This window comes from Nyctibius grandis, chromosome 17, assembly GCF_013368605.1.
Source record: "Nyctibius grandis isolate bNycGra1 chromosome 17, bNycGra1.pri, whole genome shotgun sequence".
NCBI classification, from domain to species: domain Eukaryota; kingdom Metazoa; phylum Chordata; class Aves; order Nyctibiiformes; family Nyctibiidae; genus Nyctibius; species Nyctibius grandis.
Window position 1 is genome coordinate 3,356,876 of NC_090674.1, and position 23,402 is coordinate 3,380,277.

Below are 23,402 nucleotides of genomic sequence, written 5' to 3' on the forward strand. Positions count from 1 at the left end.
GTTAGGGGCAGCCCTGTTAGCATGACAGTACTGCAGAGAAGAGTTGCACATTTCCTATTAACCTTATTGAGAGTTCTTCATATTCATCACTGTGCAAGAAATGACCTCGTAAATACACTGAAAGATGTCTCCTGTCACTGGTTTGTCCTCTGGACATTCACTTCCCATATTGCAGGAGATTGTGCGACTCAAAGGGTTTGCACGCTTGTGCAGCGGGTGAGGTAAGCAGGCTGGAATATCAGGACAGACAAGAGCCCTTACTAGATGGCAAGGACCTGGTGTCACCAACGAAAACAAGAAGCGGAAGCTTCACTCTCGCATGGAATGTACCGCTTGATAGCCATGACCTCGCTCTGTCAGCACTGGAGTCTAGACGATTATGTCTGCAAGTCTGCAGGGTACTTTTAACAGGATGGCAATGTGATGGGCAGAATGCCACAAATGCCATAATACAGTGATTATTTTGGGATAGTGAACAAAGATCCTGAAGGCACTACTTGAAAACTTTTGCTTCGAAAACTGATCAGAGAGTGTTGTTGTTTTGGTTTGTATTTTGCTTATATCACTCCTGATTTTGTTCAGGCTACAAAAAAAGACCCCTGAAATATCAACTGTTCTTTCCATCATTACTTTCACAATGTTTTCAAAGTCAGCTTAATGTCTTCATTTAGGAAGATACCTTGTCATTTGCGTGTGCAAAATTCCTCCTTCAGTTCAGTTACAATTGCATGGTAATAAGAAGTCAGTGGAAGAAGGATCACCAATGAAGGGAGGGATGAGAGCTGTGCAAGCAGGTTTCCCTCAGTGTTCCCTTGAATTCAACAGAACTGAAAACCTCAGAGGAATTGCAGGTGCTTGAGAGCCTTGTATAGTTGGAGAGTTTTAGCTGAGTGAGATTTTAGGCTATAAATTCTGTTTAGGATGAGAGAATTGCAGAGAGATTATGTAAAAAATGGTATCAGGTCTTAGAATTTGGCCTTGTATTCCCAGTAATGGAAAATTTGGCAAGTTTTGAAATGAGTTTCTGCAATGGCACGCACCTCCACGTTATCTACACAAACTGTGCCTGTAGTTCTACGAATATTTCACTTTGTTCTTTATGAATCATGTTGACATATTATTGTCCTGGTTTGTATGAATTAATATATACCTTCTAAAAACTTCATACCAATGCTATATGATAAAAGAATAACTGCATTGTGACTAGAGCTGGAAATGAAATTCATACTTATCTCCTGAAGTGAGAGCAAAATGCTGAGACTGATGCTAAAAGTCATTCAGAGCTGTGATCTTTTTTTAAGGTGTAGGACAAAAGCTATTAATATCTCACATGGATTTCAGTAAGACTTCTTAATGTCTTAAAATGTCTTTTAAAATACTGGTCATTCTCAAACATTCATCTCTGATTTCACTTTCAGAACCTGTAGAGTACTCTTCCTAAACTGTATTTGAGAGTTAGCTCTTGCCTAAAGAAGATCTAACATCAAATTCTTAATGCACAGGAATGTTAATCTGCCATGGAGTTCCACCCAGATGGGCTGTAGTGTTCCAAACCTGAAAACATTTCTTTTGTCACGTACAAAGGCGTATAATTTCTCTCAATGTGCTGGAGGAGTGGGGAAGGGATGAGATAACTTCAGGTATGCTAACTCAGTAAGTCCTTCTGCTTGCTGTCTGTCAGGTTTTAAATCCACTGTGGCTGAGCCAGTCTTCAAGAAGATACTTGTATTCTGCAGGTAATAACTGATTTCTGACATGAATCGTGCACTTCCCTCTGAGTTCAGGACATGAATAGACCTGATCTGGCCACCCCAGAGGAGATTAGTTCTCCACATAAGGAAAAGAGCTGATTTAAAATTACATAATTTTAGAGCTGAGAGGAACTGGTTTTCCATAGAATATGACTAATCACCACGTACTTGTTTTTAACAGGCACCATGATCTAACATAATGAAATCATAAAGCCCTTAAAATGATGTTTATAAAAAAAATGGACACAGTTCTGATGTACTTTACCCAACGCAAATGCAGTATGTAAATGTACTGTACAAACAGATGTTGAGTTGGCCTGGTGTATAATAATTTTTTACAGTCTCAATGTGAAATTTACATATATATTTTTAGATTCCAGTACTAATACAATGTTGTCAGGAAAGCATCTGTCCACATCCTGAATGCTTTTTATGCCCTGTGGAGTTACCACAATGACATCGAGTCCATGTATCTAATGGATTTCCCTGTAGTAGTTTAGCAATGCAAACAAGTAACTAGCCGTTTTGAAAAGGCAATCTGACATGTCTCAAAGTGGAAAAGATAATGTGATCTAAAAGGAAATTTTTGCTTTTTTGATGTTGTAGATATTTTAGTATAATGCGAATAATTACCCATAGTGGAAATACCAGGTTCTAGGTAATTAATCTCTCCTGTTGTGTGTGTGGAAAAAAGCATAGGAACTGAACAGTTTTAGGCATATTTTTGATGATGGTTACTTTAATATTATTTAAATTTAAACACTTAATCTTACAGCAAACTATTAGAGCATGTCATAACTTACCAGGAACCAGAAGTATGTGAAAAGAATTGGGGAGTGAATGTTTTTCCATGTCATACAAAATAATATATTAATTTGGAACTTCTGGTAAACTATGAGAGCATAGATTTGATTGAGTCCCTTTATGGTCTCTAGAAAGGCTTTCCTTCTATAAAGATTATATACTGACAGCAACTTTATTTAATGGCTTCCTGTTGGCAGCTCACTTCCTTGTTGATTGGATTTAAGGATGGGCGGAAGATCCCTTGTTTCAAGTCCCAGGCTTAGATGGCGTTAAGCCTGTCATGTGTGCTAGTGCCAAGGGCAGCAGTTTGAATAACATGCTGAAGAAGTGTCTCTGGTTGGCAAGCGCAGCCAGAATTCATCAGCTATCAGATCTGTTGGTGTCTGTGAAGCAGCATTCTGGCTGGAGCTGTTTTAGCTTATAATTTAGAACATACCTGTCTTTTGTTACTGAGCATGTTGTAAAGGGAATAAATAATGTTAACAAGAAGTGGAACTTGCAGAGTAACAGGCTTGTCATCTCACGTCAGGATACAGTGATATCATGTGAAAATATTGTCCCAGTGAGACCGTGCTGTGTTGGCACGCCAAAATTCAGCACTTTTTAAAATGCTTAAGGACTGGCATCGAGACAATTAAATGAGGCTTCCCACAAAATATAAGGACTGTGTCAATGCTGTAAGAAATTTTAAAGTAAGTTTTAAAGATGAGGTTGTATATTAATGTTCTAGTGCCTCAGAAACCCACTCATGCAGCAGAAATTGTTTAGCATAAAGATGCAAAATGTGCTGAATAAGGACAACAGAGAAAAACAATGCCTACTGCAGCGTTCACAATGTAGATCTAAACCAAAAGGCAACGATTGAATACACAGAGGTCTGTACTGATGGGGATTGTAAAGCAAGTGATGTCAGCACCACTCATTTAGCCATTTTTAAGTTTTTTGGAAAGGTGTCACAGCAATGGAGGTTTTAAGGTGGGATTTGAAGAGCAACAATAAAGAGTTTTGGAGAATGTTTACAGAGGTGCAGGCAGTGTGGTAGAGCACACAAAGGTTGTTTGAAAAATTAATGCTGGGAGGTAAAGGCTGCAATAGGAGCTCTGATGCTAAATGAAAGGTGATCAGTAACGTGGGGATAGCAGACTTGAAAGTGAATACAGAAGCTTAGATCTGGAAAGCTTGAAGAGAAGGCAGTGAAATGACCTGGTCAAAGCAGTAGACTAGGTACCTGATCTTCAGCAGGAGGGTTGGACCAGCTGACCTCCAGAGGTCCTGTCCAGCCTCAACCATTCTGTAATTCTGTGATCTGAGTCTTATTTGTACCGAAGAAAGAAAAAAGGCTGCTTTTCTGAATTTCATGGCTGACAAGATGGTTTTGGTCTATGATGTTTCACCTTACTTATCTGAAGAGATGCATCCCTATTTTATTTGTGTGGTTTCATCACCTACAGTGACTTGTAAATGTGCTGCTGTGTATTTCTGTTGCATTTATGTCATGAGTCTGGCAGAGGCTGGGAAAAAGTTGTCTCAGTTTTGTAGCACTATTTCCATCTGAAGCACTGACATATATAGGTAGTTTTTGCTGCATTATAAAATGAATTAAATGAGCTAATGTCTAATTAGTCTGGCACAGCAATTTGCTTTAAGAGTGACCATAAGCACTGCATATATTTCTAAGCATTCTGACTAAAAAGTTTAGAAGGAATCAAACATTTATTTTAGTGGGCTTTTTTTTTTTGCCTTGCTGTGGAAACCTGTCTTGATGGGGTGATACTATGCAGTAGGTAGTAAAAATGTGAAGGAGGAACTTAGAAAACTGATTGACTCTGAATTACATTCCTCAAACAGAGCAGCAACATTCAGATAGAACATACACAAAGTTAGTACATCAAGAACTAGTTGATCTGACATCATACTACCATAGCCAAGACCAGGAACTTAGCCTTACAGTAACCTGAGAGGTATGAAAGTATTATGATAATTTTTCCAATAAAAGAACTAGGGACAAATAGCTGATTATAATGAACTGCACAGAAGTAACCAGTTAATTCTAGAGGAACTATGGAGAGAAGAATAAAAGAACAGTTCTCTCTGTTCCCTTCCCATAAAATTGGACAAGTGTGTAGAAATTCTGTATCTGTCCTTCTGGGCAGCTTGGAAATGTAAGCTAATGATTATTGATTTTGAGTGTTTGTTTTAACATCCATTAACAAATGTTGGTTAGTTTTTAACGTTCATTTTTCACTTTGATTTTTGGACTGAATTGAAGATACAAACCTAATACCATTGCTGCTTTAAGGTATTGTGTAGGAAAGGGAGGCTGAGAAGGAAAAATCTTAAAGACAGAGAAAAGCAGCCTCAGAGCTGACCACTGAGGGAAAACAAACACTGGAATTTTTTAACCTGTGTGCTTATCAGGAATATAGAGCAGAAATTATTAGAGAGATCTTTTTAGCTGAGCCCGGACTCTGTTCTTCAAAGCTTCATGTCAACATGCTGAAGAGTCGGACAAGTCAGACCCAGGCACTGCCAGATCCATTGGCTGATAACACTGACGCCAGTAGAAAAGGGTCAAATACATGTTGTTTGACCTTTATCCCAGTGGGGATTAAATTGATTCTAATTAATAGACTTGGGAATAGATGGGTACCTTGGCAGAGTTTGTAACTAATTTAAATTGTTCATCCTATTAGCTTAGCCATAAACTATGCATAATTACAAAAGGATGTTGTGGACAGCCACCCTTATGTTGCCACCTTCTTAATTACAATTTATTGAATACAGTGCTACAGAGCTCACTTGTTGTGATTAACATAGGGATTTCTGTTGTCTTAACACTGCCTGAGCAAATGTGTCAGTGCTTCACTTACAGCAATAAAATAGTGTTTGAAAGCACAAGAGCAGCTCTGCTGAAATCAGTTATGCTTTACGTATGTGACTGTGAGATAAGTCTGGCTCTCAGTATGCCATCAGTGGCAGTTGGACCTCTGAGTACACTTAAACAACTTAAAATTATACATGTTTTGAGGTGGTATAAAAATGACGCCTGGGAAGATTCTGGGCTGTGATTGTCCTGTCCTATGATGTATTTTTAGCCACAGGTTAGAAAGAGTCTATATAAAGGTGGGGTGGCAGTTGGTATGACCTGCCTAATATATTTCATCCCTTATCTAAATGAAAGAGCAGATTAAAATAGGTGCAAATGGAGTTCAAGCTTGACTTCTCCTTCAGTCAATGTTCCTTCTCTTGGTCAGCACAGATACCAGCTTGTACCAGTTGTATCGCTAGGTCATGTTTGTCTTTTAGACGTGTCCTCTTTCCCAGTGAGCCCTGCCCTGAAACTGCTAGTTAAGATTCTACGAGTGCTGACTTGTATCAGTAAGTGAAAACTTCAGACACTGAACAAAATCTTTTTTCAGTGTTTCTTAGAAGCTTCACTGTGTAGCAAATATCTCCTGTATAGCTAGGCCTACGTCCAAAAATCAGGAGTTACCACTCAAAAGAAGCATGATATTTTAAGTAATTATAATTGGGTTTTTGCTCTGTTTGCACTTTGAATCACTGGGTACACCCCAGTTACATTTTCAAGATTTTCTTCATATCTAAGGCATGGACAGACTTGCACCACTTCAACTGAAAGCAGCAGTTGTTAGATAATCTTTTAACTCTGGGTGCTGGACCTTAAAGAAAACCCTCAAATATACTAGGCTTAAAATAAATTAATGGGAAGATGCTGTTGTAGAGACACTGCACAGTTCACCTTTCCGTGCCCTTAAAAAGAATGGATCAACAATAACAGTGGACAATCAGATATTTTCTGCATGAAGATTAAATTAGTGTTTGTCTTAGATTTGTCATTTTAATCTCCTTGCCAGGAGTAAACAGAGACACCTCGTCTGTCAGATCAGTACCTTCGCTGGGCGAGACTTGGCTGTGGTAGTTGGAGAGGGAATGGGAAATCCTGACATCCACTTTCAGCAGCTTGGTTTTATGTTGACTACAAACTCAAATTCCCTGTGCCTTACCTCCTAAAAAAGCCTTACCAGTGAGGACAAAGCTCAGCTTACTGCCTTAAAGAGAAGAGGTCATGCTTCCAAGTAGAATATTAAAGACATCCAGCTGGTACAAATACTTCTTTCCCGAAGTGGTAATAGAACAGGGCTGGCTCTGACCACAGCGAGCTGTCAGAAATGATGTAAGAACATTTCCAAGACTCTTGGGAAACACGGGAGTCCTGTCTCACTGAGCTGAGTTGTTTGATTTTAGGTTTTGAGATATGCTGATTGTGCAATGTTGTAGAGTGTTCTTTGTGTTGCTTGTTATTTGATTTTAATCCAGGCCCCTGTGAGACTATTGTCCGTGTTGTGTTTATATTTGAGAGTGTGCTTTATGGAAGCAAGAGGTTTGCCTCTTTAAAAGCAAAACGTTTAGCCATCAAAGGGGGTTTTCAGGGTTCCATTTCCCTCGATGATGATGTGCAACTGTTACAGATTGCTCTGTGACACCTTTTATGCTGTCAGGACGTATGTGTTCGTATGCACACATGTGTATGTGCGTGTGTAGTGATCTGGCACCTTGCATCTCCTTTACAGCCCCGAGTTCACCAGTGGGTCAGCCAGCTCCTAATGACATCACTACACTTGTTTACTGCTCACACAGAGGAAGTGCTGTGCTGATGGGTTTGACCGCTGTCATTATCTTGTTTTAATCCAGCATTTTTGCAAAATCAGAAATTTAGAAAAGCATCTCACTTCTATAAAGTGATTTTTAGTTTCTCTTCCTGGCCGAGTTAAAAGGGAAAATAAAAGATAGAAAATTCTTAACCATTGACATTATATTACAAGAACAGTATTTCATGTTGTCATTGAAATTGTTAGTGGAACGCAATAATCAGAATGCTCGTTATAGATTGAAAAAAAGATCCATCTCAAAGGGAGTCAGTGTAATTGGGATTTAACTATTCTGCAATACATGAAGGCAGAATGGCTTCTTTAGCCACTAGAATCAGTAAAAGCAGTTAAAATACTTCTGGTTTGCTTTTGAGTCACAGATTTAGGCCAAGTGGTGTTGTTTGTTTCAGGATGTAAGCTTCTCAGTGCAATTTCAACAGTGACAATACGTTACAGATTCCCACTGATGCTCGTGGAGGTCGCTGTCAGTCAGCACTCCTGCAAATCAGGTCAGTTAGTTCAATTATTTATAGGTACACAAAAAGACTATAATATTTTTTAGTGGAAGTAAAGATTGTTCTACAGGGAGTGTGAGTCAACCAAAAACAGGCCTGTTTTTTAGGGCTAAATTTCACACACTTCGTAGAAGTAGTTCACAGACCCCCAGTGCTCTGAAGCCTACTGGTAGGTAGCAAACCCTGATGGCACAGAGCTGTGCTTCTTACCGACTTTGAACACGTTAAGGAATTATTGTGCTTCAATATTGTATTACTGCCCCCTCAGCTGAATCTTAGGTACTGGCCAGGTTACTTTATATAGTTTATTTTGCTGGAAAGTAAAGCTTATCTCATGTTCTGTGATAGCTTAATTGATTTTATGTTCATGTTGAAGTGAATTAACTTCATTTTGCATTCCAGTGGCCTGAAAAGTATGCGATAGGCAATCACATGCAAAGGATGGTAACTTCCAGGGAGCTGTAACGTATTGATACACTAGAGCTTGGTTTGTGATTGCCTGACCAGCCCCTCTAGTTTAAGTAAGTATCCTTGTAGCAGAATCTAATTAAATTGCTTGATCATTTCTAGATAAAAGTAATTATCATAAGTTTCATTTCTACATTTAGATATCATTTTATTTAACTAGAGCTGTACTGTTTTTTCACAGCTTTTATAAACAGGGTAGCTGCGTCATCTTAACAGTGTGTTGAAAAAAAAAAGACATAATCAGTGAAAGACCCTTTTTAGCCATGCTGTAGCCCTTTGGGGGATGCATGCTCTGGGAGCTTATAGTCCTCTGATTTCCATCCTCCTTCTTTGACTTAATAGCCTGAAGAGTTAAATATGTCCTGAAAACTGTCGTTTGTACAACAGATGACTAGATTTTAGAAATTCTGTCCTGTTGCATAGCAACAGCCACCCTTAAAAAATAACATTTTGAAATGTGCATAAAAAGATAGGAAACCAGTTAAGTATTTAAATATTGAAGCTTTCTTCTAAGCAGTATCCTTTATTTCTTTGGCTAAAATACTTATAAGAAAAGCTCCTTTTGACAGCTTTTAGATGGTTTTAAAATTGTAGCAATTCTCTTTTTCTGGAGGCAAAGAAAGGAGGCTTATAGGGGAGCTTGTCTGGAGCTGTTGCTAGCATTCAGTTTATATACGAATTTAATGTAGGCTATTTTAACTCCCAATACTTCTCCAGTAGCCTCACGGGAGAAATTATTTTTTCAGTCAAGAGCTGCATCATATTATGCACGTGGATGATCTGGAGCATATTTTAGGCCTTTCTGGAGGGTAGTTTGTAATGACAGCATTAGAAACAGTATTCATCCTTAGGTTTCCATGTCTGTTTTTGTTGCAAGCCTTCTTCCAGTTTAACAAATTTAAACACTTCCCCTAGTCTTCCTTTTCTGTGATGTTCCTACAAGAGCTGGGGTTGTCTGTCTGTCTGCCTCTGTCTTCCTCTGGCTTGTAAACGTTCCTTGTGGCTTTCCTCATTCATCAGAGCTTCTAATACATTTACCATTTTGTCCACCTTATTTTTGGATTCTGCTAATGTGACTGTACAGCAAAATGCAAAGTCCCCTTGGCTGGTAACAGGACTATAATGATGTATCACAGATCTACATAACAATGTGGAGTAAACTTAGCTCCAGTTCACATAGCAGTGATCACAGATTACTGCCAAAGTTCAGAACCAGTCTAGCATCAGAAGGCTAATTAAGGTACCTTTTGAGTATAGAATCTGATTGATAAAATTGTATTTATTTTTTTTAATAGAGCTTGTAGTGGAATTTTATATGTTCCCCAAAATAAGTAAAGTGCTAATGAAATACGCATAATGATTTAGCTTAAATCAAAACTGAAGATGTTCTGAATTAAAACTGGTGATTTTTTACCCTAAACAGGTAATCCAGCATAATCCTAGCCCTAGGAGTCTGAGTGCTGCCTCAAAGGTGGTGATGCAGTGGGCAGCCTTCTCCACTAGACGTTAAAACCGCTCAGCATTTCAAGTTTAGGCAGAAATCATCTCCTAAATATAAATATAAAGGCAAACTCTAAAAAAATAATCCAGTTCTCTTGGCACCCACTTTGTAGCTCTTTAATTCTTCTTTTCCATCAGTTTCTGTTAGGTCTGATTTTTCCCATTTGTTAGTTGAGAAGTAGCAGGCTTTTCAGTTAACTGTTGGTTGAACCAGGCAACTTTAGGAGTTTCACCCAGTCAGGTAATGGAAATAATACTGTGTTGGATCCACGTTTTTAATTTCACATGTCCCTTACTTCTAACATTACCCTGTAATCTAAACTTTTGATTGTTTTTAGCTTTACAAAAACAAACACTTTTACTGTTCAGTGTCAACATAACTCTCTGGCATAGTAAATGTTTAACTATATTACATGAACATTTAACCTGCCACGTGTTAAGAACGCTCTACCCTGAGAGGTATATGCAATAAGTAAAAATAATAATGCAGCATTTTGGAAGGAAAACATGCAAACAGCAAACCTGCAACTGTGTTGAAATGCCTCCTTGGACCATGGCATTTTTGTCAAGCAGGTTTTTTTTTTTTCCTCTGAAATGTTATTTACTGACTTTCTATCCCTTCATCCTGCCTGCTGTGCTTGCAGTACAAAAGGGCTTTCTTCACCTGCATATTTACCCTCCCCACAATTTCCTGAGATCTCTGTGGACATTTTAATATGAGTCTGGCTTATAGGGATGGCATGCCAAGCAAACGGAGGCGGCAGCACACTAGTTATTTTTACAGGATGGAGTATTATATTTCTGTTGGTAGATAGCTTCAAAGCCTTACCTCAAATATATAACTTTAAAAACCTTACCCTTCTCCCCACCCCCCAGATATACCACTTCTTTCTGCTTTGCAGCCAGAGAATTTTATTGCTGGATATTTCTTTGTGTGCCTTGGTTTCCTGGAGCAGAGGCCGGTTCTAACACATGGTGTGGCAGACATTCACCATTAAAAATCTGTCGTTTTTTCCCCCACAAATGCTTCCATGAACCTTTGCAGGGTGACAGCTTGTGGCCACTTGGTGCTTTTGTTGGAACGTGCACTCCGTTTGACCCTGTCCCAGCGTTAATAGGATTGTAAAGGCTGACTCCTGCATGACCTCTTCTTGCAAACAACCCTAACCCTTCCCCTTCCTCAACTGTGCTGTACAACAGAGCTGAAAAGTGTTGCTCCCAAGGCAGTCTGGAGTCGCAGTTCATGTTGCAGACAAAAGCAATTGGAAAAACCACTGGAAAAAAGTCAGCATGGGGCCACCTGTCCTTAAAGAGTCCTGACTGTGAGAACAGTAGGCATTTGTTCACTTCTTTAGAGGGAACTGGTCTTAAATGCCTGTATGCAGACAGAAAATTACAAATTTTCTTTCCAGTAAGGCTCTATTGAATAGAAGACAAGTGTTTACATACTTCTCGCTGACTTTTTAGGTGCTGTTTTGTTTTCTTCAGAGGAAAAAAAAAGGTGACTGGAGTACAATTGGAATTGACGGTGGTTTGGGTGAATAATGTTAATCCCATAGGGTGCTAAATCAACATATAAAGTAACAAAAGTTCTGACTCTAGACTAAAGGAATTGGAATTCACTCTTTTAGTCTCCTTCTGAAGTCTCTTTAGACGTAACTTGTAATCTCATTACTGTATATTACTTCTGGCTTTAGCTCAAACCAGTTTGTAATAAAGTCTGTATTCGGTGTTCACCGTGGTGGCAGGATTAAATTTAAATTAAATTCTTATAGTCTAATGTCTTTACAACTTATAAATACTAATCTAGAAAAGCTTGTGTGTAAAATAGGTAAATGGGTTTAGTCTCTTGATTCCCTCATGCTTACCTGTAATCTCTCTCATACCCATCCCTTGCAGCTTTGATATTCTCTTTCCACTGTGGGAACTGAGAAAATTTTGCCACTGGCCTGCTTTGTTTGCTTACTTTTATTCAAGTGTCACTAAGGGGCTGGGTTAAGTATTTTGACCCACTTCAGGCATCAAAAGGTTCTTTTTTTTCCTTTCTAAAGCAAAGATTGGCTTTTCACACTGAACGGCCACACCTTTCACTCTTCCAGTAATCTGTCTTTAGCGCGCCTCTCCCTTGAAGAACTCCTGAAATAACTTGTCTGACTTTGCCCTGGGGGCAAGAGAGGGGAAGGGGTGGAGGAGAAAACCCTTATGCCATTGACAAACAAAATACATGAACACTTTTGAGGCTGTAGGATTTAGCCTCCTGTTCTCATGATATGCAAAACTCTGCCAGGATTATGGGATACACCGGAATGCATTTCTTCGGAGGACCAACTGTGAGTCAGTACCAGGCTTTGTAAATACATGGGGATAAGACGGACATACTTCAGTGGATTATCTACACTTTGTACTTCCTAAAAGTATGCAGGAACTTTCAGTATTGGGCACAGAAAGGCTTTCTCTGTTTGAACGAAGGTAGCAGTCTGTGCAATTACAGATACCAACGCACACAGAGCAACTTTTGTTTCACTGGACTAGGAAGGAGGTTGAAAGGGGGAATGAAACGTGTTGACCTACCAACTACTTCCTATCTCTGCTGATCTGTGGTGAGGAGTTGTGGTTGATTTGTGGAGGCAGCAATAATGAGATCAGGCAGGAAGGGCACTTTTGTGTCTCTCTGCCACACTTTAATCTTTCAGTGTCTTTAAATTGATACAGAGAATCACTTTGTGAATCCTAAAATGCAGACAATTTTGGAATGGAAGTTATATCTGCTAATCACTATGCACGTTGTTGTGTTGGAAAAGGCTAAGAGTGAACAATTCTGTACTAAAATACAACCCAGATAATCCAAGGGGAGTGTCAAGAAACGGCACATGGTCAGTCTCAGAAATGCTTTTGTTGTGGGACACCTTTCCAGTGCTGGTCTAGTTCACTGGAGGGATAAAGTCTAGCACAGCAGGTTTGCTGAAGATACAGCGCCAAATTAATTGACTATGTAAAAGGGCAACATTCCTTTGCTGCTGTTCTTGAATTGTGCTAGCAATAAAATCAGACCAAACAAGTTAAATAGCCTTGTAAATGATGTAAAATTAGCTCTACCCTCATCTCCTGCACCAATAATATACTTAAGACTCTGGAAGCATAGCTCCTGTGTGTATATTGTGGTTGATAGGAGCTTCAATCTAGACCAGTTTATATAAATCAGTGGCTTTATCTGATTTTGTGGCAGTCAAAAGCATAACTCTTACTGACTTGTGTTACGATGAAAATCAGGATTTAAACCTGCAGTCAGGTTTGGGGCTTTTGGCAAGTAGCCAGTGCTGGCCTCTAATAGAAAGTCTTGCCTTAGTACAACAGCAGCTAAAACCTTCCTTTTGACTCCCCTCCGACCTCAGGGCATGTCTCATTAGCAGATTAAGTCCAGAGTCAAACGAGTCCTCTGGGAGTGGAGGCTGCAGTGTCTACTGAGCCTGCCACTCTAGCTGAAACGATTTTCCTAAGGCCGGATAAGGAGTTCTGTGACTTGCCAGAGGGGAGAAGATCTAGAGATAAGGTTTGTTTTGCAAAATCTGCTCGTGAATAAATCCTGGGAAAATCTGCACTAAACTGTGATGTCACAGCCCTTACCTACTTTAAAGTTAATTAAGAGGAGGGCGTGTTAAGTTCCTCTGTCATCATAAATCTATTCTTTCTCATGTCCAATGGTAGGAAGACTCCTACCCTGCTGCTTCCCAGGGCTCTCATTGCCTCTCGCCAGCAGCCTGGAGCATAAGCGATTGCTTTAACATTCCACCTGCCTCCCTGACTGCCAGCCCTGGGGTCACCCAGAGGTAACCACGGGGCAGGAAGCCCCAGGAGCAGGCCTGCCCAGCGGGGATTAACCGCCTCACTGGGCTGTTGCCCTCGACAATTTTCTGGTCAGTAAGTTTTTGAAAGGAGAGCGTGTCTAGTGCAGTAGGGAGGGGCTGGCGGGAGAGGATGACGAGAGATGAAGGGGGAAAAGAAATAGGGGCTGGATTCTTTCCAGGACGGAAAACTGTCTGTCCAAGAACTTCTCCAAAACACAAATTAAATATTCCTCTATCCACCATTAAATTACCGTGAATGGGTGGCTGTGCAACATCCTGACAGGCTGTGTAATAAGGAACGCCGCGTCTCTTTTCTCCTTTATTCCTCTGCATTTTCCTCTGTCCCAGACAGGAACTTCTGTGTCTGTAAGAGTCATTCTCTCCAGGACTTAGCCTCCAGTTGGGACACACTTATTGCCAATTTAGGATTAAACTTAAAAAGGAAAGGGGAGACAGACCAGACTCTGAGACACATGTCTGCATTTTGAAAATTGTGCTTCCTATTAAAATGGACCATTTCCTAAACTGCAGATCTAGACTCCTTACAAATGCAGAGCCCTCAAATCCTAACTAGGGCAGGATAAAGCTAAAGGATGCCTTTCTTGATGTTGACTGAGCAAAGAATAAAATGAAAGTTCCTTACATGCTTGCTTGCATTTAAAGGGAAGTGCAGTGCCAGCTGTGCAGCTTTAGGCTAACTGGAGCTCACAGGGCATCAGCAAAACACAGGCCCAGGCCCACAATCATTCATCACTGAGCAAAAGTTTTTGTTCAGGAGCATTGAGAACGTGTATGGTTATCCCTGACTCTTAAGCTGTCTAGTTGAATGGTTTAGTGAGAATGTTACAAATAACAGAACCTTATGAGCGCCAAAGAGCAAATTGTCAAGTTCCAGGTTCTGCAGAAGGAGGTGAATTCAGGAGAGCAGAGGACTGATGAGTAGGCTTGTAGAAAATCTCAGGAAGCGCTAGGACCTAGAAAAACATTGGTGAAACTGCTGCAAGCAAGAAAAGAAGAGAGAAGTATTGCGTACACAGGAACACTAAGCCAAAGCCCTCTGTAACAATAAGAGTCCAGGAGCAACAGAAGCCTCAATTATAAGGCTAATGCAGCAACTCAAAGTCTTGTCTCTTTGTGAGATCTGATATCCTAGGAGGCCAGAGGGAAGCCTGTGCCAATTTAATTTGGCCAGATGTAAGACAGAAATTAAAAGTCTCATATGATCTTGTAGGAGTAGTCAAGCATGAATTTGGACCAAAAGTATGTTGTATTGAGTTTTGAGTTTTATCCATCTGTAAAAAGTAGCAGAAATGACAGCAGGAAACCTCACTTCCCACTGTGTCATTAGGAAACTTTCACCTCTCACAGAATGGTCTTTTATTTACTGCTTTTCTCTTACGCAGGCTGAAGCCTTCACCTGAGCGTGAACAGTATCAAGGACACGAAAGCTTTTCATGGAAAAAAATCAGTACTGAAGTTAATGCTGTCAGCAGGATAACCAGCAAATGCTGTCTTCCCCAGATGGCCCAGATTTTAATGGGGTCACCTTGCAAGACATACTTGTAGGATATTAAGGGTCCCAAAGTAACTGTTGGGGCATAAAAAATGTTATGTCCAAGAGTTGCATCACAGACAGATGTTCCTTTGACAGGTCTTCCTTTGCTTAACTATTCTTCCATGTATATTTCCTGACATTCAATGCATCAGTGGCAACTCTTGGGAGTAGGAGGCTGTATGGATGTTTGAAACAGATGAAAGTGAAGAGTGAGGGATCTACTTTTTATTTTGCAATAGCAGTGTGAAACCCTGGAGTGCGAGGTATGTGAGGTCAGTTTCTTGCCTTACTCCCCTTATCTGACACCTTCTTTCTCTTTCTCTCCTCTTCCTCTTCTACCTTCCCTCGCTCTTCAACTTGTCAGTTGCTTTTTTAGTGTCTGCATTTGACTGATCCAATCCTGCTAGGAGGCTGAAGTTCACACTGATGAAAACTCTGTGGGCATCAAACTTGATGCTTACAGTTGACATTTTGTAGTGTTTTTTTCTCCCCTTTCCACAGAGATGTAGGTTGTGAAAGAGAGAGCGAGTACGTGTGTATGCTTATAGTTGAACAGTATTTTGTAAATATTTCCTGAAAGCTTGTGAAATTTCTCACATGTTCTTGATTTCCCTTCAAGTCTGCAGAGTAGGCATAAGAAATATCACCCAGTCTAGCTCTGAGTTCAGAAGCGAGTAAATAGCCGTCAGTTTTACAAGCTTTCTGTAGATGCCAAAGCCTGACGGCCAAGGGTGATACGCTGAGACTTTCGAAGACGGGCCAATACACAAGCCAAATTTTTAGCCATATGCTTTCTTACAGTTTTTAATTCCTTGAAAATTACTTCCCTGAGATAAGATTTCCCATGAAATGACTCTGGCATATTTATACGTGCTCTGAAGTTTCTGGTTAACCAACTCATTAGTCCTTTGGTGATTTTGAGAATATAAGTCTATCAGTCTGTGTGTGTTTATGTTCACAGATGTGCCGATGATTTATAAATGGGATTAATTGTAAATTTAAGTCATTTAGGAAATGTTTGAAGACACGGGTGCTTCTAGATTTTAGCCCTGCTTAGTGGCACTAGAAGAGCTCTTTGACCCTGCCAGAGATTAGTTTTAGTACCAGTTGTGAGATAAGCTTAACTAGTCCTTAAAAATAAGCGTGTTAAAGCTCTCTGCAAGAGTTTTGTTGTGAGGAGGGAATACCCCAGGTCCTAAATTTTTATGTTTATCTCACTAAGTTAATTCAGTGATATAATTTAGACTTTTTTCTCTGTTCTTTCAACTTTTGGAAAATTCAAAGATTATTAAATCTCTAAAGTTTAAATGTGCTTATCCGTAACCATTAAAAAAACCAATATACCAGTCAGATTCATACTGAATACACAGTGGAAGGAACTGTCATCCCGGATCACAGGTGATAAGGCCACTGCTTGGAAATAGCACCGTTCTGAGAGCAGCAAAGCTGTTTCCATTTTGAAAGCCCATTTTCCCAGTCCCCTGGTCAGAGCAAACCCGCATTTGACTATGTGAATGTCCTCATTTATTTTTTAGTAATAAATAGTAATTTTGCATTATCAATGCTCACAACTGCAATTATGAGCAGTAGCAACCTTTTCTGCTTCCTCTTTTGGGTCTTGCTGTTTGACTCACAGAGCAGTCAGCTGATTTCAGTAACATACTCCATTCAGTAATTTATTTTTTGCAGAATGAAGAGTGACTCACCATTCATAACATGATGAATGCGGAGAAGACTTAGCTTGAAGAGCAAAAAGGATAGATTGATTCATGTATAGATGTCTTGGGTAACAGAGGGCTGAAATTATATTCCTTCCAGTAGCCTTAAAAGAAATATAAAATAAGCTTATATACTCGGAAAAAAATATTTTAGTAAAATCTGTTTAGCTGTAGATCAATATTTGAAAGACAGTGGGGGAAGCACCATCTCATACTTCAGACTAATATTGTTGTCTCACTAGAAAAAATCATACTGGATAAAGCCCCACAATTAAAGTTAATGAACCTGGTAACTTTTCGAGTTATTTCTATTTCTGACCTCCATGATGGAGTAGAAATACAGATAGGGTTGCACTGGTTATGTCTTCATTATATATCGAATCCATGGTATATGATTTGAATGTTTTGTTTCCATGGATATTCAGAATTATTCTTTGTACAAGAAGTATTATATCATTTTTACTGTGCTAAATGGGAGTGGCAAGTGAAATCTTGCATATATTAGTCGCAAAATAAATTCATGCTTGAAATTTCTCACTTAAAATGCCTGTATTAGGATGAACCTCTTGTTTGAAATGCACCTAGGACACCGGCCTGCAAACAGCACTGCAAATAGTTACATATGATATGCTGAAAAAATATGTTTTACTGCAGAGCAGATACTGTTTCCAAATGTAGAACAAGAAGTAGATAACATACCAGATATACAGGAAGGTCTGTGATTTTAGAATAAGTTTATCTTTCTCTCTGTGTGTATAGCAAAAGGAGGGGTAGGTTTGAAATTTCATGATACAGAAAATTTGATGAGTGTTTCGTATATTTGTTGTGTTGGGCTAAAGATCTGATTTCTTGTGTTAGCTATTGTGTTGCTTGTAAAGAACCTGTAAACAGTATCAGCAGTGGGACACAGCTACCACCATAATACTCGAGTCCCATCTCCATGTAATAGAAAATCCTTGTTAGTATTAAATGAAACAATGCAATGGGGCTGGCAGTGAAAACACATCAAAGATGTTCGTCAAATTGTTGAAGTTAGAAGCATGTTTTAATTATTTTAGATTTGAATCAGAAGCAGTTTGAGTCTAACAAAAGTTTCTTGCTGCAGATCATCCTGTGGGGTCGAACTGAGAAATGCCTGAAGGAGACCACGGAGGAAATCAGGATGATGGGGACAGAATGCCATTATTTCATTTGTGATGTAGGAAATCGAGAGGAGGTCTACCAGCAAGCCAAAGCTGTGCGGGAAAAGGTTAGTGTCTGTGGAAACACTGTTTGTGGGCGGAATTTAGTAATGGCTCATATTTGATAAGGAAAAAAATATATTGGCAAATTGGGAAAAAAGAAGGGTGACCATCCAGATTATGTTGTACAAAGTCTAGCTATGTGTTTTAAGTGATCCAGAAGGATTACAAAGCCTATAGGTAAGAATGTCAAAAGCTATGAAAATAATAATGTATTTAGGCAATAATAGATATTCAGATATAATGGCAACTGCTGATTCATGAGGAGAGATATTAGTTGTAACAGGTCATTTGCTTTTTTTGCAGGTGGGTGATATCACTATCCTGGTGAACAATGCTGCTGTGGTCCATGGTAAGAGCCTGATGGACAGCGATGATGATGCACTGCTCAAATCACAACATATAAACACCCTGGGACAGTTCTGGGTAAGATAAGCTCTTGTGTCACATGTATTTGGAATTGGGAATGAGAGTGACAGATTACCGCCAGTAAACACTTGGCTGCTACTAGGTCTTTCTAAGTGATGCTTGGTAAAATCAGTCTGACATGAAAAGGAGACAGAAAAAGCAATGTGAGGAGTTAAGGCCAGGGGAGAGAAGTCTAAAAAAATCCACTTTTTCCAGTCGTAACACAGTGTTTGATGCTCTTGTATGCCTATTCTGTGATTTCCAGTAAAACATTTGATTTCTTTTGGGAAAGCCGTAGCTCACAGAGGTTAGTTTTTTGTACAGTGATGTGTATGGAACATCAGAGGAGCCTGAGACTACATTGCTCAGGGAAGGAAGCTAGTGTGAAACTCATTCCATTCTGAATTAGATAATTAAAAAAACAGCTTCTTGTGATTTCATCACTTTGTTGAAGACTTCATCCTCTACAAGAAGTTCTTAAACATACAAAGCGTTCTGTTCACGGCCTTTATCTGTGGGTACTGCTTACTTAATGTGCTAGGAAAGATTTTGTTTTGTTTCTATACAAACTTTGCCTGTTTAGAATCTTTCAGAAAATTACAGAGCAACAAGGTACTCTCCCACTCCTTTCCTAGCATAATGAACAGCACAGTTTGGCTTGCTGCCTTCGTGTCACCTTATTTTTTTCAGTAAATTTTGGTTTTGTTGTATCTCTGCTGAGCAAACCTTTTTTTTTTTCCCTTTTTTTTTTTTTTTTTTCCACTCTGTTGTTCTTCAGACCACCAAAGCATTCCTGCCAAGGATGCTGGAGTTGCAGAATGGACACATTGTTTGCCTGAACTCTGTCCTGGCCTTGTCAGCCATCCCTGGTGCCATTGACTACTGCACCTCCAAAGCCTCGTCCTTTGCCTTTATGGAGAGCCTGACCTTGGGGCTGCTAGACTGTCCTGGAGTGAATGCCACAACAGTCCTGCCCTTCCACACGAGCACAGAGATGTTTCAGGGCATGAGAATCAGGTCAGTCCAGGGGAACTAGAATAAAGCATCTCATTTTAAATGAATCATCAGAATACACTCCTAATTAATGCTTCATTTACTTAAGAGAATTTGATGTCTCATTTGGCTGCCTGAGAACAGAGGGTCACTCTAGGCCACCTGGGACTCATCAGACTGGTTCCCTCAGTTTGCTGGCGTATTCGTACAGCCTGCCTGGACTGAGTGAGACACTTGCTTCTACAGAGAAAACTGAAAGCTATTTTTCCCTCAGTGTATTTGGGCCATATGCAGCCACCAGAGAGGGAGGAGATGCAATCTGAAAATTGAGGTCATTCAAAAGGAGCAGTCCACAAATTACTTGAGAATTAACAGTACAAATTCCTCCTTTACTTGTTGAAATACTTAATTCTTTCCCACTGAAAGGAACGACAGCCACTTACCGAAGTAAGGCTATCAGTGCCCCCTTTTTACCTCTATCTAAGAGAACAAGCTGAATTCAACGGCTGACCAAATTAATCTTTTACAATGGACAAAATAACCTGTTAATACAGTTTGTGCTCACTTAGTCAAGAAAATATGCAGTGTCTAACTATTGCTGGAGCTGGGCAAAGCCTTATGTTTGGTATTAAAAACAGTGGGGGAAAATATTTGTCTTTCACCTGTCAAGCATTTGAATCAAGCAAAGAGCAACAGAGAGGATGAGGAAAAACACCAACACTGAACAGACAGTGTTTTGTTATTGGTTTGCATACAGTTTAAGAAAATCCCTGAATCAAGGTTCTGAATACACTCTGCCACTTCACCCTAAAGGCACCAACACATACATTCTTAACCATTCAGCTCACCCAGTAGTATTGGTTGGAACTGGGCTTTCTGCTTCCCAGCTTTCTGGCTGGAACTGGAACTGCTTTGGGGCATGTTTGAATGCCAGTAACCAGTGATAGCTTAGTGAGTAGCAGGACTTGGACAGTGATATCTTAAAGGAGGAGTTTGGTTAACAAATAATTATTTTATTTTTTACTTTATTTATTCAGGTTCCCCAATCTTTTTCCTCCTCTCAAGCCAGAGACAGTGGCTAGGAGGACAGTAGAAGCTGTTCAGATGAATCAAGCCTTCCTGCTCCTTCCATGGACAATGCATGTTCTTGTCATCCTAAAAAGGTAAAGATTTCCTTTGCCCAGCAATAGCCTAGCCAGTTAGGCAAGACTGGCTTACAGTCCTCTGTGTCTGTCCACCAAGGCAAACCTCAGTTTGACTGTAAGCCAATACCCAGAATCAGATTGGTTCACCCCTTCCCACGATAGACAGTCAGAGAAGCAAAAGGGAGAAAACTCTCTGAGATTCCCTTTGTAGATGTTTTCCCTGGGTATAACCCCTTTACGAAACCAGTTTCACTCCCAAAATTTGGATTCCTAAAGTCTGAACCGGTTTTTATATCTAGGAAATTTCTTAACAATTAACATATGCATGTAATTGATTTTGATTTAGTAAGCCACTCTTTGGACTCCAGGCTTTATATTGTAAAGGATTTCTGTACAATATGGTATGTACATCACAGCTGTAGTTAGAGAGCACTGCTTGTGTTAAAGCAATTAAACTATTAACAAAATATTTTTCTGTATGATGAGGACAGGAATCTTAAAGTCCCTAAGGAAGGAAAGTCATAACTCCATATGCTGAAACAACTGAAGAGAAAAGACATTTAAAATTGTGTTTCCCTGAGAGTTTGCACTAAAGCCTTTGGAAAACCTAATTCAGTCAGGAACTGAAACAAGGCGACGAGATTTCTGTGGAAAATAATTACAATATTGCGTTTCAAACAAGAAAAAATAATTCACAATAAATGCTTTGCTCTGAATGTAAAATCTGGGATACTCTCAAAAGTTCCCAGAAATTCTACAGACTGAAAAAGGGCTGTTCTCCTTCTCCTTTATTGTAAGAATTAATCATTTATTTTCCATTACAGTAGTTGTCAGGAAATTAGATCTATAGCCATACCTTATGATAAGGAGGCCACACGCCTAGGACAAATAGATGGCAATTTAACCAGAGACCTCAGTTTAAATTTGTGTATTTCGGAGTGCAAGGTTCTGCACAATATTTGGGAGGAATAAAATATGAGGGTATCTTCCAAGTTAGTTTTTACAGACCTTTTTTGGATAAATATTTCTGTAGAGAAAGAGCGACTTGATATAACTTTCTCCTTTTAGGCCTACTCACAGCAGGATACTGACACATGTTTTGTCTGTGCACTCTCACTAATTTTTGAGAATATGTATACTTAGGTATGTGTGTACATAAATGCATATTTACACATCATCTTATTAGAATAGACTAAGAGGTTTGCCCGATCTGATTATTTTCTTTCTGCTTCTCCTGCAGCATTCTCCCTCAGGCAGCACTTGAAGAAATCCACAAGTTTTCTGGGAGCTACACCTGCATGAACACTTTTAAAGGACGAACATAGACCTAATGGTGCAAGGACTGTTCTTCAGTGAAACCAACACAAGCATGAAAATCCTGACAAGACTGTGAATCAGCAGTCTTGGCTTTTAGCCTGTTCATGTGACTTGCGCTGCTCTGAGGCAACACATTTCTTGCAGGTCATAACCATAGTAACATGACCTTTGCACAGGATTGAATGACTAGACTATGGACCCTTGGAAAGAAAAACAAAAAGTGTGAAATGTTTGTATGATGTTTAATTCTTTAGAGTTCAATTGTTAAATCTACTCATAGTTTTAAGATGTAATTTTTGTTTCTAATGTGTCTGTAGGCTGTCTCAGCTGAGAGGCAGCACATCTCACCCCATACTTTATCCCCTCTCTTCAGAGGATCTGCAATTACAAACTGCTACTGGTTTCATTTCAGCTTTTTGAATGGAGAACTTAAAAAATACTTTGAAGAACTAAAAGTTATGGACATTTAATGGAAGCTTCCTTCCCTTCCTTCACTTTACATTCATTGATGAAGCTGTTCCCAACTCCCATCAGGGAAGGAGCTAACTGTGGAGCAATGTTTGCTTTGTTAAAGGCCACCCAGGACTTCTGTCTGGAAGGACTGTGCTGGGCCCCAAGAAAGCTGTCTGTCTTCACCTGTGAAGGCTGGAGAGGAATGCTCAGTCAGGAGAGGAGACAGTTTGAACAGTGGAAGATTCTTTCTGTCACTGAACTCATATATGAAATCTAATTGTCTTTCTGAATATTTTTGTTCATTTATGATAAAAAAAATATATTTTTAGCATTAATCCCAGATTGCCACGCATGTAGGCAGCATCACATTGGGGATGAGCTACATCTAGAACTAAAACTAGAGCCTGCTTGTACAAACATACATTCACTGACGTAATCCATGCAGAGGAAAATCCATTGTATCAATCTGCACAGTGAAGTAAGTGGAATAATGCTCTAAAAATAGAAGAGACAGTACCGTAGTGCTCATGCAATGTGAAGTTTGGAAGCACAGTTAGCAAAGACCTGATTAAATGCACGTTGAATTCAACTGGGAATATACCCATTGTTTTTTAGGGGCATTGAATCAGGCACTGATCAGCCAAAAGTGACAAATACTGCTTGGACTGAAATGCCAGAAGCAGCTAGACATTATTTATTTTTGTAATGTTATAATCTCTTTGACAACCTAGTAAGAGCAACACTGCATTCCTATGCCAGATGCAGTGTGCAGCACTAGGCATTGTAATGTAGTTGAAACATATTGGAACACTACTAAAAGAGGAATTAATATAATTGCAATACAGGAAGGTAGCAAGCCTAACTGGAGAACACCTGAATGAAGCGCCTCAAGGAAGGCCATGTCCTTAAAGTAAAGGAGTGAATTTAGGGCTCCTGACTTGAATTTCGAGCTTTTCCGTAGATGTCCTGAGTGACCTGGGCAAGCTGCATAATTTCAAGGTGCACTCTGACCTGCAAAG

General features: G+C 39.6%; 1 protein-coding gene across 10 annotated transcripts in view; it reads left to right on the plus strand.

Annotated features, from left to right (window-relative positions):
- Positions 1–22,972, plus strand: part of DHRS3 (dehydrogenase/reductase 3) — a 161,964-nt gene extending 138,992 nt beyond the window's left edge. For all 10 annotated transcript variants that reach the window (XM_068415239.1, XM_068415235.1, XM_068415236.1 and 7 more), the window contains 5 exons: positions 17,932–18,075; positions 18,374–18,493; positions 19,254–19,492; positions 20,506–20,631; positions 21,854–22,972. In XM_068415239.1, the coding sequence (XP_068271340.1) occupies positions 17,932–18,075; positions 18,374–18,493; positions 19,254–19,492; positions 20,506–20,631; positions 21,854–21,938 (714 nt within the window). In that variant the 3' untranslated portion in view covers positions 21,939–22,972. The remainder of the gene's footprint in view (positions 1–17,931; positions 18,076–18,373; positions 18,494–19,253; positions 19,493–20,505; positions 20,632–21,853) is intronic.
- The last annotated feature ends 430 nt before the right edge of the window (positions 22,973–23,402 follow it).